Here is a 15,810-nt window from a genome sequence, read left to right on the forward strand (position 1 = left end):
CTGTAGAAACACGGATCGTCTGTAGAAACACGAATCGTCTGTAGAAACACGGATCGTCTGTAGAAACACGGATCGTCTGTAGAAACACGGATCGTCTGTAGAAACACGAATCGTCTGTAGAAACACGAATCGTCTGTAGAAACACGGATCGTCTGTAGAAACACGAATCGTCTGTAGAAACACGGATCGTCTGTAGAAACACGGATCGTCTGTAGAAACACGGATCGTCTGTAGAAACACGAATCGTCTGTAGAAACACGAATCGTCTGTAGAAACACGGATCGTCTGTAGAAACACGAATCGTCTGTAGAAACACGGATCGTCTGTAGAAACACGGATCGTCTGTAGAAACACGGATCGTCTGTAGAAACACGAATCGTCTGTAGAAACACGGATCGTCTGTGGGAACACGGATCGTCTGTAGAAACACGGATCGTCTGTAGAAACACGAATCGTCTGTAGAAACACGGATCGTCTGTAGAAACACGGATCGTCTGTAGAAACACGAATCGTCTGTAGAAACACGAATCGTCTGTAGAAACACGAATCGTCTGTAGGAACACGGATCGTCTGTAGAAACACGGATCGTCTGTAGAAACACGGATCGTCTGTAGAAACACGGATCGTCTGTAGAAACACGGATCGTCTGTAGAAACACGAATCGTCTGTAGAAACACGGATCGTCTGTAGAAACACGGATCGTCTGTAGAAACACGGATCGTCTGTAGAAACACGAATGGTCTGTAGAAACACGGATCGTCTGTAGAAACACGGATCGTCTGTAGAAACACGGATCGTCTGTAGAAACACGGATCGTCTGTAGAAACACGAATCGTCTGTAGAAACACGGATCGTCTGTAGAAACACGGATCGTCTGTAGAAACACGGATGGTCTGTAGAAACACGGATCGTCTGTAGAAACACGGATCGTCTGTAGAAACACGGATGGTCTGTAGAAACACGGATCGTCTGTAGAAACACGGATCGTCTGTAGAAACACGGATCGTCTGTAGAAACACGGATCGTCTGTAGAAACACGGATCGTCTGTAGAAACACGGATCGTCTGTAGAAACACGGATCGTCTGTAGAAACACGAATGGTCTGTAGAAACACGGATCGTCTGTAGAAACACGGATCGTCTGTAGAAACACGGATCGTCTGTAGAAACACGGATCGTCTGTAGAAACACGGATCGTCTGTAGAAACACGGATCGTCTGTAGAAACACGGATCGTCTGTAGAAACACGGATCGTCTGTAGAAACACGGATCGTCTGTAGAAACACGGATCGTCTGTGTTCCTACTGTTAGCTTCCTGAGCAGGGCTCCAGTGTTTCCTCTCAGACAGACAAAGACAACTTCCTGTGCAGGTGATCTGACACGCTGACGTCTTGTTCAAGCAGAGCTTTGTGTCGTTCTGCTGCTGGAATCAACGAGTTCGTCCTTCTTCGTCATCAGACACAGAAAACTTCCAGCCAGAAGCTCATTTACTGTCAATCACTGCCTCCTGCTGGAAGCACTTTGTTCTCCTGGAGCTGAATTTCACTCAGTACTTCAAGGAAACTGATTTCCACTGACGCTGCTTTGCTCTGTGGAGCTCGGACCTTGTTTCCTGCGGCTGCCGGACAGCTTCTCTCTCTCTTTGCTAAACATTTCAAGGTAACCATCATTTGCACTTGTAAGTCCAGACCTGCCCGGGGGGGGGGGGGGGGGGGGGGGGGCTGCTTTTGGCCCAACGTCTCAGGAAAAAGCTGATTTCCACTTCAGTGGAGGTGAAGCCTGCAGCCGCCCGAGGCTCTGCTCAGTCTTTCTGTTCCCACTCTACCAATCCACACACAAACTTCAAGAGTGGACCGGAAGCCTTTTCAAACCCGCCTGCAGGGGGCGCTCTGTCCCAGTGTTTTGAGGCCGGTGGTGCAGCGGTTCGTGTTGTTCAAGGCTCCAGGAGGAGGACGGCGTCCTCGTCGGGCTGGGTCCTGCTGGAGACGAGTCTGCAGGTGGGAGACGGACTGTCCTGCTGCAGGGGGACAACCTGGAGCTCCAGGCCCCAAACTGTGGACAGGACCGGGGCCACCACTTTCCCCCGTCACCCCAGCAGTCTCTCCAGTGGACACAGGGGGCTCTGTACAGGACCTGCCCCTTCCAGGACCTGCCCCTTCCAGGACCTGCCACTTCCAGGACCTGCCACTTCCAGGACCTCAGGGACTTGGTTATACCAGTCATTGTTTTCAAGGATGTTTTCAAGGAAAGTTGTGGCATGGAGATAAGACGTGACATTTCTTGTGAAGCTCAAAGGAGTCGTTCATCCTTCTGCTGAGTCGTTTCTCACTGTGGGAGTTTGAGGTGGAACCTATTGAACAAATCAACGTCCATGTTGACGCTGGAGGAAGAAGAAGAATCAGGTTTCCACGACTCCAGATCTCCGGACATAGAAATATTGAAAGATGTTGTCTTCACGGCTAAATGTCCTAAAAAGGCAGTGTTGGAGGAAGTGCGTCTTGTGTGACTGTTGCCATGGTCATTAATCCTCTAACTCTATCACACAGAAGCAGACAAGCAGCTCTGTCGATTAGCCGCCACTCTCCCATGACCCTTTGCTCCCGTCCTCACCGCCGAGGCTTGTGGGTAACGGGCCCGCGCAGCAGGACTCTAATTTAATGAGGCAGAGAGCGGTGTGTGTGTGTGTGTGTGTTGGGGGTTTCTCTCACTAAACGTTCCCAAGTTGAATCAGTAATTGGTCCTTGACTCGACTGTCTGCAACGTCACGACCCGCCGGCCGGACGCCGCCGCCGCCACGCTCCTCTGGCTCTGGGCCAAACACAAACAGGTCGCACGGCGGCCACGCCGGCTTCCTCTCACGTTCAACATCTCCGTCGTCAGATGGAAAATAATTGGGGTCTTGTGTGTTTAATTGGACTCTCCCTCCTCTACGGACCCGGTTCTTCACGTCTGCCGCCAAACCGCCTCACTGTGGATTGAATTAGGACCTGAAATATCGTGTTGTCGCTGGTTCTGGCGCCCTCTAGTGGCCAGAGTTCAGCAGCAGGAGTTGGACATATTATCAGCGAGTCGTACACTATGACCAGATAACTTTGTGAAGGTTTGAAGGTTGAAGCTTCCATTTCAATTCCTCCTCATAAAAGACTCCACATCAGTTGATTGAACGCTGAAGTTTCTACACGCTGGAGGTTCTCAGGCCTTTGTTGAGTTTTTTACGGCTCTCCTCTTTGGGCGGCGCTCTGAGGAGCAAACAGACGGTCGGCTATAAATCCTGCAGGCTTCAGCCTCTAAGAACACTGATAAATGCAAAACTGCCTCATAAAGTGGTGATCATATCAAACGTTAATGGGAAGATTGTCATAAACTTTACTGGCCACATTATGAGCTCCTTCATTCTCCCATTACATTTCCAAAGGAGTTAAATACGTGTGTGTTCAGTGGCTGTTGCACTGCAGCCACGTCTTGATGCTGCTGCAAGACCTGGAACTCCTTTTGTGGTTTCACATCACGTCCACTGGTTGAATCCACGTGTCCACTACTCCAGTAAACGTCCCGTTACTGCGGGTCAAAGACCATAAACACTTTTGTAGGCGGTGGCGTGTCCTCGTGTGCAGACAATGTCCTCATATGCAGACGATGTCCTCATATGCAGACGATGTCCTCGTGTGCAGACGATGTCCTCGTGTGCAGACGATGTCCTCATATGCAGACGATGTCCTCATATGCAGACGATGTCCTCATATGCAGACGATGTCCTCGTGTGCAGACGATGTCCTCGTGTGCAGACGATGTCCTCATATGCAGACGATGTCCTCATATGCAGACGATGTCATCGTGTGCAGAACTCTTTCACATAAGTTGTGTATTCCGTTTGTAGAGACAGAGTGTGTGTGTGTGTGTGTGTGTGTGTGTGTGTGTGTGTGTGTGTGTGTGTGTGTGTGTGTGTGATATTGACTTTACCACCTGCATCATGTGAGAACCGGTTCCTCAGCTGTGTGGAGGGAAGCCCTGCTCTTTGTTCATCCAGCACAATGAGCATCTCCTCACTTCAAACACACACACACACACACACACACACACACACACACACACACACACACACACACACACACACACACACACACACACACACACACACACATACACACACACACACACACACACACACACACACACACACTTTTACATGTAATTAATTGCTGTTTTTTATGGAATTAATGACATGTTTAAATATTTATGTTATATTAAAATAATATAATGGTGTCTTCTTGTAATGAATTGTGTCACGTTTACTGAGTCGTCCTGATTGCTTTAACACCCCCCCCCCCCTCCCCCCCCCCTCCCCCCCCCTCCCCCCGGCAGCAATGCACCTCTTCGGGCTGAACTGGCAGCTCCAGGAGAGCGAGGGATACGGCGCCTTTGAAAATGGAGGAGGGGGAAGAGACACCACCCCCAACACCTTCATGGTGTCCACAGACAATGGTGAGCTCCTGCTCTTCTTTCTGGAGGGGGGGGGCGTCCTTACTCACTGGCATGTTGTAAGAGCGTGGCCGTACGATGAAGGTGTATTTCTTACACACAGATCAGTTTAAAATCACACAGACTGTCGCTTTAGAGAGGTTGGAAGAGTTGATGTTTGAACACAAGGAGTTGGTGGGAAGATTGTGTCTGAGCAGGATTTGATTTTCTATCATCTTTGTTTCTGACGACTCCATATTGTTGTTTGCCTGCTTTTCTTTTTTCTTCTTAAAATGTCTTTAAATGTTAAAAGGATTGTGACTCATACTGTCCATTGCTCCCATTATCATAGCTAATAACTGCATTTTGTTCATGTGTGTGATTGTATTTCCAGAGAAAAACCCCAAATTGTTTTTTTCCAAAAAAACAATGAAATTAAAAAAGCCTGTGACGAGAATCCAGGTTTGGCTGAAGCAGCAAAGTGAAGCTCGTCTGCAGGGTTACAGTCCTGGAGGAGGTTAAATGCTGGGAACCAGGGTTACAGTCCTGGAGGAGGTTAAATGCTGGGAACCAGGGTTACAGTCCTGGAGGAGGTTAAATGCTGGGAACCAGGGTTACAGTCCTGGAGGAGGTTAAATGCTGGGAACCAGTGTTACAGTCCTGGAGGAGGTTAAATGCTGGGAACCAGCTTTACTGTCCTGGAGGAGGTTAAATGCTGGGAACCAGCTTTACAGTCCTGGAGGAGGTTAAATGCTGGGAACCAGGGTTACAGTCCTGGAGGAGGTTAAATGCTGGGAACCAGCTTTACAGTCCTGGAGGAGGTTAAATGCTGGGAACCAGGGTTACAGTCCTGGAGGAGGTTAAATGCTGGGAACCAGCTTTACAGTCCTGGAGGAGGTTAAATGCTGGGAACCAGGGTTACAGTCCTGGAGGAGGTTAAATGCTGGGAAGCAGCTTTACAGTCCTGGAGGAGGTTAAGTGCTGGGAACATGTGAAGCAGTTCCTTTAGCAGCCTGTAGGGGCGCTGTCACACTGACAGACCCCACATCAAAGAGAAGAAATCATGAAAACAATGGATGCTGAGTCACTCTGGATTATTAAAGTCTCCTGAAGGAGAATTCACTCGTTTTCACATTTATTCACTAACAATGAAGATTTCCTCCGTCTCTGTGGCATCCACCCATCATCCACCCATCATCCATCCACCCATCATCCACCCATCATCCACCCATCATCATCCACCCATCATCCACCCATCATCCATCATCCATCCACCCATCATCCATCATCCATCCACCCACTCATCCACCCACCCATCCACCCATCATCCACCCATCATCCATCATCCATCCATCATCCATCATCCATCCATCACCCATCCACCCACCCATCATCCACCCATCATCCACCCATCATCCACCCATCATCCACCCACTCATCCACCCACCCATCCACCACCCACCCATCATCCACCCATGATTTGGAGCTGTCCCGCAGCGTCTCCATGGCGACGGCCTGGACTGCAGGAAGCTGACCTCGTCCTGCCAGTCAGGCCGTTCTGGACGTCCACACTCCCTACATCCTGACAGTCAGGCCGTTCTGGACGTCCACACTCCCTACATCCTGCCAGTCCGGCCGTTCTGGACGTCCACACTCCCTACATCCTGACAGTCTGGCCGTTCTGGACGTCCACACTCCCTACATCCTGCCAGTCCGGCCGTTCTGGACGTCCACACTCCCTACACCCTGACAGTCCGGCCGTTCTGGACGTCCACACTCCCTACATCCTGCCAGTCCGGCCGTTCTGGACGTCCACACTCCCTACATCCTGCCAGTCCGGCCGTTCTGGACGTCCACACTCCCTACATCCTGCCAGTCCGGCCGTTCTGGACGTCCACACTCCCTACATCCTGCCAGTCCGGCCGTTCTGGACGTCCACACTCCCTACATCCTGCCAGTCTGGCCGTTCTGGACGTCCACACTCCCTACATCCTGCCAGTCAGGCCGTTCTGGACGTCCACACTCCCTACATCCTGACAGTCCGGCCGTTCTGGACGTCCACACTCCCTACATCCTGCCAGTCAGGCCGTTCTGGACGTCCACACTCCCTACATCCTGACAGTCTGGCCGTTCTGGACGTCCGCACTCCCTACATCCTGCCAGTCAGGCCGTTCTGGACGTCCACACTCCCTACATCCTGCCAGTCTGGCCGTTCTGGACGTCCACACTCCCTACATCCTGCCAGTCCGGCCGTTCTGGACGTCCACACTCCCTACATCCTGCCAGTCCGGCCGTTCTGGACGTCCACACTCCCTACATCCTGACAGTCTGGCCGTTCTGGACGTCCACACTCCCTACATCCTGCCAGTCCGGCCGTTCTGGACGTCCACACTCCCTACACCCTGACAGTCCGGCCGTTCTGGACGTCCACACTCCCTACATCCTGCCAGTCCGGCCGTTCTGGACGTCCACACTCCCTACATCCTGCCAGTCCGGCCGTTCTGGACGTCCACACTCCCTACATCCTGCCAGTCCGGCCGTTCTGGACGTCCACACTCCCTACATCCTGCCAGTCCGGCCGTTCTGGACGTCCACACTCCCTACATCCTGCCAGTCCGGCCGTTCTGGACGTCCACACTCCCTACATCCTGCCAGTCAGGCCGTTCTGGACGTCCACACTCCCTACATCCTGACAGTCCGGCCGTTCTGGACGTCCACACTCCCTACATCCTGCCAGTCAGGCCGTTCTGGACGTCCACACTCCCTACATCCTGCCAGTCAGGCCGTTCTGGACGTCCACACTCCCTACATCCTGCCAGTCTGGCCGTTCTGGACGTCCACACTCCCTACATCCTGCCAGTCCGGCCGTTCTGGACGTCCACACTCCCTACATCCTGCCAGTCCGGCCGTTCTGGACGTCCACACTCCCTACATCCTGCCAGTCAGGCCGTTCTGGACGTCCACACTCCCTACATCCTGACAGTCCGGCCGTTCTGGACGTCCACACTCCCTACATCCTGCCAGTCAGGCCGTTCTGGACGTCCACACTCCCTACATCCTGACAGTCCGGCCGTTCTGGACGTCCACACTCCCTACATCCTGCCAGTCCGGCCGTTCTGGACGTCCACACTCCCTACATCCTGCCAGTCCGGCCGTTCTGGACGTCCACACTCCCTACATCCTGCCAGTCAGGCCGTTCTGGACGTCCACACTCCCTACATCCTGCCAGTCAGGCCGTTCTGGACGTCCACACTCCCTACATCCTGCCAGTCCGGCCGTTCTGGACGTCCACACTCCCTACATCCTGCCAGTCCGGCCGTTCTGGACGTCCACACTCCCTACATCCTGACAGTCAGGCCGTTCTGGACGTCCACACTCCCTACATCCTGACAGTCAGGCCGTTCTGGACGTCCACACTCCCTACATCCTGCCAGTCCGGCCGTTCTGGACGTCCACACTCCCTACGTCCTGCCAGTCCGGCCGTTCTGGACGTCCACACTCCCTACATCCTGACAGTCTGGCCGTTCTGGACGTCCACACTCCCTACGTCCTGCCAGTCCGGCCGTTCTGGACGTCCACACTCCCTACATCCTGACAGTCTGGCCGTTCTGGACGTCCACACTCCCTACATCCTGCCAGTCCGGCCGTTCTGGACGTCCACACTCCCTACATCCTGCCAGTCCGGCCGTTCTGGACGTCCACACTCCCTACATCCTGCCAGTCCGGCCGTTCTGGACGTCCACACTCCCTACATCCTGCCAGTCCGGCCGTTCTGGACGTCCACACTCCCTACATCCTGACAGTCCGGCCGTTCTGGACGTCCACACTCCCTACGTCCTGCCAGTCCGGCCGTTCTGGACGTCCACACTCCCTACATCCTGACAGTCCGGCCGTTCTGGACGTCCACACTCCCTACGTCCTGCCAGTCCGGCCGTTCTGGACGTCCACACTCCCTACATCCTGCCGTCGCTCTGCCTTTGTCATCTTGTCGTTCTCTTTCAGCGTCACGTCTCCGTCGCTTCCTCGTCTCCTGGAACCCTGGACAGGGTGAATCCTCTTAGGGTGAATCCTCTCAGGGTGAATCCTCTGCAGGGGTGAAGGGGTGAATCCTCTCAGGGTGAATCCTCTGCAGGGGTGAAGGGGTGAATCCTCTGCATGGGGTGAATCCTCTGCAGGGGTGAAGGGGTGAATCCTCTGCATGGGGTGAATCCTCTGCAGGGGTGAAGGGGTGAATCCTCTGCATGGGGTGAATCCTCTGCAGGGGTGAAGGGGTGAATCCTCTCAGGGTGAATCCTCTGCAGGGGTGAAGGGGTGAATCCTCTGCAGGGTGAATCTTCTGCACAGGACCATCAACACCTGGTGGAACCTGGAACATCTGCTCGCTGCAGAACATCCCGACTCCACAGAGGAACACACAGTGCACTGATGCTTCTAGTTACTTTTACTGAGGTTTTAGTTACTTTGAGCTCTGGGAGTAACTCAACTGACGAATCAGCTGAAGTGAGACTCAGCAGCCACGGAGTCTCTTTAGTTCACAGTTTTCACCGTCCAGAGGTGCAACATGTTTCCTGACGGTCACACAGGGAAGGTCGTCATGGAGCCTCAGAAGGAGCCGGAGGGCCGCAGCGGCTTCATACATTGAGATGAACAACGACTGGATTCCTCCAACGAGGGGAGTCACAGCTCAGTGCTTCTCTAACGTCTAGAACCTTAAACTACTCCAAATACTGAACAGCTCTAATGTCATTCAGGCCTTTTATTGCAATCTTATTGAGAACAGGTGTGTGTGTGTGTGTGTGTGTGTGTGTGTGTGTGTGTGTGTGTGTGTGTGTGTGTGTGTGTGTGTGTGTGTGTGTGTGTGTGTGTGTGTGTGTGTGTGTTGTAGCCGAGGTTGAAGCCTGCTGATATGTACCACAGCTCATATTAATGTGAGGTTCTAAACCCCCCCCCACACACACACACACAGAGTTTTACTGGCCAGATGTCTGGACTGTAGCGGTTCCCAGCGTTGGGTTCTCAGCAGGACGGACGATGGAATTACAGACGTTCACGACAAAGAAACAGTTTGAACATAAAAGTTCAGTTTGAAGATGAACAAAGTTTCTGAAGTTTCATTTAGCAGAACGTTAGTTTAACTTTAGTGTTCAGGAGGATTGACCTACACACCAGCCTGAAGATCCTCTCACTGTAACTCACCAGCCTGAAGATCCTCTTTCTGTAACACACCAGCCTGAAGATCCTCTTTCTGTAACACACCAGCCTGAAGATCCTCTTTCTGTAACTCACCAGCCTGAAGATCCTCTTTCTGTAACACACCAGCCTGAAGATCCTCTTTCTGTAACACACCAGCCTGAAGATCCTCTTTCTGTAACACACCAGCCTGAAGATCCTGTCACTGTAACACACCAGCCTGAAGATCCTCTGTCTGTAACACACCAGCCTGAAGATCCTCTCAGTGTAACACACCAGCCTGAAGATCCTCTCACTGTAACTCACCAGCCTGAAGATCCTCTTTCTGTAACACACCAGCCTGAAGATCCTCTCACTGTAACTCACCAGCCTGAAGATCCTGTCACTGTAACACACCAGCCTGAAGATCCTGTCACTGTCACACACCAGCCTGAAGATCCTGTCACTGTGACACACCAGCCTGAAGATCCTGTCACTGTAACGCACCAGCCTGAAGATCCTCTTTCTGTAACACACCAGCCTGAAGATCCTCTCACTGTAACTCACCAGCCTGAAGATCCTGTCACTGTAACACACCAGCCTGAAGATCCTCTCACTGTAACTCACCAGCCTGAAGATCCTGTCACTGTCACACACCAGCCTGAAGATCCTGTCACTGTGACACACCAGCCTGAAGATCCTGTCACTGTAACTCACCAGCCTGAAGATCCTCTTTCTGTAACACACCAGCCTGAAGATCCTCTCACTGTAACTCACCAGCCTGAAGAGCCTGTCACTGTGACACACCAGCCTGAAGATCCTCTCACTGTAACTCACCAGCCTGAAGATCCTCTCACTGTAACTCACCAGCCTGAAGATCCTGTCACTGTAACACACCAGCCTGAAGATCCTGTCACTGTAACACACCAGCCTGAAGATCCTGTCACTGTGACACACCAGCCTGAAGATCCTGTCACTGTAACGCACCAGCCTGAAGATCCTCTTTCTGTAACACACCAGCCTGAAGATCCTCTCACTGTAACTCACCAGCCTGAAGATCCTGTCACTGTAACGCACCAGCCTGAAGATCCTCTTTCTGTAACTCACCAGCCTGAAGATCCTCTCACTGTAACTCACCAGCCTGAAGATCCTGTCACTGTAACACACCAGCCTGAAGATCCTGTCACTGTAACACACCAGCCTGAAGATCCTGTCACTGTGACACACCAGCCTGAAGATCCTGTCACTGGGACCTCCAGTGTGGAGGAGACGGTCCTTCATGGTTGATGGTCAGTGGATGAAGATCAAAGAGCAGCAGTGAGACGAGTCACATGACTTCAATAAACAATCAAACGTGAGCTTCACCGCAGGTTTTCTTCGAGGGTCTTTGTAAAGGACTCAAGTACCTGGTGGTTCTGGTGAATTTCACGTTGGAAGTGTCTTTACACTGGTGCTTCTTGTCTTGCAGAAGTTATAATTAGTAGATGCTTTATTTTGAAGGTCTATACAATCCGAAGTATGTGCAACGAAGCATTAGAAATTGCTCCAGTAAAGCAGATAAGATTAGTTGAAAGGGTTATTGAAAGGTGACAAAGCACCTGGTAGATTTCAGGGACTGTGCAGATGAAAGCGGAGCCCTTTGTAGGTTTCTCTTTGGTCTCTTTGAGTTTTATGTTGGAGGCTTTCGGCTGCCACGACGACGCTGAAAGCTAAAAGAAAGAAGAGATTTATCGGAGTTGACTGGTTGGAGCGCTCTCTCATGAGGGTTTTATTTGATGTTAAATAACAGTAAGACTACATTTCAGAGGTTGTTATTCATGGTTTTGTAATTTATGAAGTTTTAAAAACATATTTTCAATGACATGATGAACACATTAAGTCTGAAGGGATTTGTAAACATTGCAGTGTGTTGATGTTTGCTTTGTTCATTTCTTCTCGCTCTTCTTTAGCGTCTTCATGGTTCACGGACCAGCAAAGCAAAGGTTGTCATTGTTTTCAATAAAAGGTCGTGAGTCAAGTCGCCACCGTCGTAAACAAACAAACCCAAGTAGAACTCATTGTGGTCACTGATGGTGCCTCACATGACGGAGGCACCACCATCAGGATCAGTTCATCCTGCAGACTGACCTCAGATCAGCCAGTGGAGAGGCGGAGCTTCGTCCAGGTTACAGCTCCTGTCCCAGGATCAGTTCATCCTGCAGACTGACCTCAGATCAGCCAGTGGAGGGGCGGAGCTTCGTCCAGGTTACAGCTCCTGTCCCAGGATCAGTTCATCCTGCAGACTGACCTCAGATCAGCCAGTGGAGGGGCGGAGCTTCGTCCAGGTTACAGCCCCTGTCCCAGGATCAGTTCATCCTGCAGACTGACCTCAGATCAGCCAGTGGAGGGGCGGAGCTTCGTCCAGGTTACAGCCCCTGTCCCAGGATCAGTTCATCCTGCAGACTGACCTCAGATCAGCCAGTGGAGGGGCGGAGCTTCGTCCAGGTTACAGCCCCTGTCCCAGGATCAGTTCATCCTGCAGACTGACCTCAGATCAGCCAGTGGAGGGGCGGAGCTTCGTCCAGGTTGCAGCCCCTGTCCCAGGATCAGTTCATCCTGCAGACTGACCTCAGATCAGCCAGTGGAGGGGCGGAGCTTCGTCCAGGTTACAGCTCCTGTCCCAGGATCAGTTCATCCTGCAGACTGACCTCAGATCAGCCAGTGGAGGGGCGGAGCTTCGTCCAGGTTACAGCCCCTGTCCCAGGATCAGAGCTTCACCTGGATGAGAAAAGCATTAAAAGATAAAGTGGAGCTGTTGGCCTGAGGAACCCTGGACGACGTCTGGTGGTTCAGCAGAGCAGCTGTGGGCTCGGCTGAGCAGACGTCAGGTGGTCTTGGGTCCAGCAGGAAGGTTCAGCTTTGTGTTCTGCTGCAGGGAAAATGTTCCTGTTGGAGAACAACACCATCGACACCGGAGAGCTGGACGTGGGGAGAAGAGCCGTCCAGGACGTCCCAGCAGGTCAGCTGCTTCACACACACACACACACACACACACACACACACACACACACACACACACACACACACACACACACACACACACACACACACACACACATTTCTAATTGAATTATTATTTTCAGGGATTGCATCTTTAATCTCTTCCATAAAGTCTGTTGCCTTTATTACAGTCAATGTTTTTTAATCCATATTGAGGTTTTTAGTTGATCTTTATTATAACAAACAACTGAACAAAACGTTAGCATCCCGCTGTGTGAGCGCTAGCGTCCCGCCGTGGGAACCTTCAGGTCTGGGTTCTGTGTTCCAGGTGTGTTCTGGAGGTCTCAGCTCTACATCGACCAGCCTCAGTTCCTGAAGTTCAACATCTCCGTGCAGAAAGACGCTCTTGTGGGAGTGTATGGACGCAAAGGCCTCCCTCCGTCACACACACAGGTGGGCTGGACACACACACACACACACACACACACACACACACACACACACACACACACACACACACACACACACACACACACACACACACACACAGGTGGGCTGGACACACACACACACACACACACACACACACACACACACACACACACAGGTGGGCTGGACACACACACACACACACACACACACACACACACACAGGTGGGCTGGACACACACACACACACACACAAGATGGACTGAGGAGGACAAGTTATATTGACCCTAACCCTAACCCTACCCATACCATATAGCCCCTCCCCCTGACCCTGACCCCTGACCCTGACCCCTAATGTTTGACAGTCACGTGAAGACTCCCTCACAACTTCTACACTCGGGAACCGACTCAGAGCTGCAGGTCAAAGGTCAACCGGCCCACGAATCAGACGATGGTCCGAATGAATTGATTCAGAAATGGATCAAAACTACGGCCAATAATCTCCTGAAATGTTTGGTTCAGTTTGTTATTGATTCACTTTTTCCAATGAATCAAAGTGCAAATGATCTGATTATTTTACATTTGCTGGTTCACAGAAGACAAAATGGACACTTGGTCCCCAGTGACGTCTGAACAGGAGAGAAACCAGGTGTGACTTACAGTAACGACGTGTGGCGACACCGTCAACAACAACAACCTTTATATACACTCATGTATATAAAGAAATGTAATAAATACCATGAAAAACAGGAAGTTACAAACTCTGAACTGTGAACAGCAACATGACTCTGATAGAATTATAATATAATATAATATAATATAATATGATATAATATAATATGATATAATATAATATAATATAATATAATATAATATGATATAATATAATATGATATAATATAATATAATATAACATAATATGATATGATATGATATAATATAATATAATATAATATAATATAATATAATATGATATAATATAATATAATATAACATAATATGATATGATATGATATAATATAATATAATATGATATAATATAATATGATATAATATGATATAATATGATATAATATAATATAATATAATATAATATAATATAATATAATATGATATAATATAATATGATATAATATATTATAATATGATATGATATGATATGATATGATATAATATAATATGATATAATATGATATAATATGATATAATATAATATAATATAATATAATATAATATAATATGATATGATATAATATAATATAATATAATATAATATGATATAATATAATATAATATGATATGATATGATATGATATGATATGATATAATATATTATAATATAATATAATATAATATGATATAATCAGTGTGTTCTGGATTGTCAGTTCATAATGAGCAGATCCTCCGTCTGGTGAATCGTCCTCTCGGGGGACTAATCCTCTTATCTGGTAAAGACGTGTCGTACAACGGCGCGGCGATCGCGGCTCCATGTTCGCACTCCAGACGAGGGACAACAAGTGTCTCGTCTAATCTAATGTGTCCGTCTTCATTTCTACTGTTCAGTCCTTCAACAGAAACGTCTGCTGGAAACACGACAATTCATTTGAAGAGAAGTGAACCTCCACTGTTTCTTCAGTCCACTTGAAAAAGTGTGTGTGTGTGTGTGTGTGTGTGTGTGTGTGTGTGTGTGTGTGTGTGTGTGTGTGTGTGTGTGTGTGTGTGTGTGTGTGTGTGTGTGTGTGTGTGTGTGTGTGTGTGTGTGTGTGTGTGTGTTTGCGATGCAGTACGACTTCGTGGAGCTGCTGGACGGCAGCCGCCTCATCTCCAAAGACAAGCGGGCGCTCAGCGACGCAGACTCGGCGTTCGCCCGTCCGCCGGCGTCCTACGAAGACGAGTCGGGGGGCGGGGTCCGCCACGCACGCTCCGTCAACGTGCACGAGGCCGGCTTCATACACTTCCTGGACACCGGCATCTGGCATCTGGCCTTCTACAACGACGGACGCAACATGGAGCAAGTGTCCTACAACGCCATCGCCATCGGTGAGACTCTGGACGGCCCCCATGACGCTGCTCACCTTCACACCAACATCCAACCAGCTCACACCAGCTCACACCAACATCCAACCAGCTCACGCCAACATCCAACCAGCTCACACCAACATCCAACCAGCTCACACCAACATCCAACCAGCTCACACCAACATCCAACCAGCTCACACCAACATCCAACCAGCTCACACCAACATCCAACCAGTTCTGACCAACATCCAACCAGCTCACACCAACATCCAACCAGCTCTGACCAACATCCAACCAGCTCACACCAACATCCAACCAGCTCACACCAACATCCAACCAGCTCACACCAACATCCAACCAGTTCTGACCAACATCCAACCAGCTCACACCAACATCCAACCAGTTCTGACCAACATCCAACCAGCTCACACCAACATCCAACCAGCTCACACCAACATCCAACCAGCTCACACCAACATCCAACCAGCTCTGACCAACATCCAACCAGCTCACACCAACATCCAACCAGCTCACACCAACATCCAACCAGCTCACACCAACATCCAACCAGCTCACACCAACATCCAACCAGCTCTGACCAACATCCAACCAGCTCACACCAACATCCAACCAGCTCACACCAACATCCAACCAGCTCTGACCAACATCCAACCAAACACTCACATCACTAACATCTAATGGAAATCCTTGTATTGCTGCTGGATAAACAACGATCACCATGGTGATCAGATAAACA

At 50.1% G+C, this 15,810-nt stretch overlaps 1 protein-coding gene across 1 annotated transcript in view; it reads left to right on the plus strand.

The window, feature by feature from the left end:
• The window catches only part of LOC308149120 (teneurin-3-like), a gene marked incomplete at its 5' end in the record, with an annotated part of 143,922 nt that overhangs the window by 109,274 nt on the left and 18,838 nt on the right, over positions 1 to 15,810 (plus strand). The window contains 4 exon segments of the mRNA XM_080520782.1: positions 4,362 to 4,481; positions 12,541 to 12,624; positions 12,934 to 13,058; positions 14,819 to 15,074. Coding sequence (XP_080376908.1) covers positions 4,362 to 4,481; positions 12,541 to 12,624; positions 12,934 to 13,058; positions 14,819 to 15,074 — 585 coding nt within the window.

Source organism: Blennius ocellaris (assembly GCF_963422515.1).
Source record: "Blennius ocellaris genome assembly, chromosome: 3".
Classification (NCBI taxonomy): domain Eukaryota; kingdom Metazoa; phylum Chordata; class Actinopteri; order Blenniiformes; family Blenniidae; genus Blennius; species Blennius ocellaris.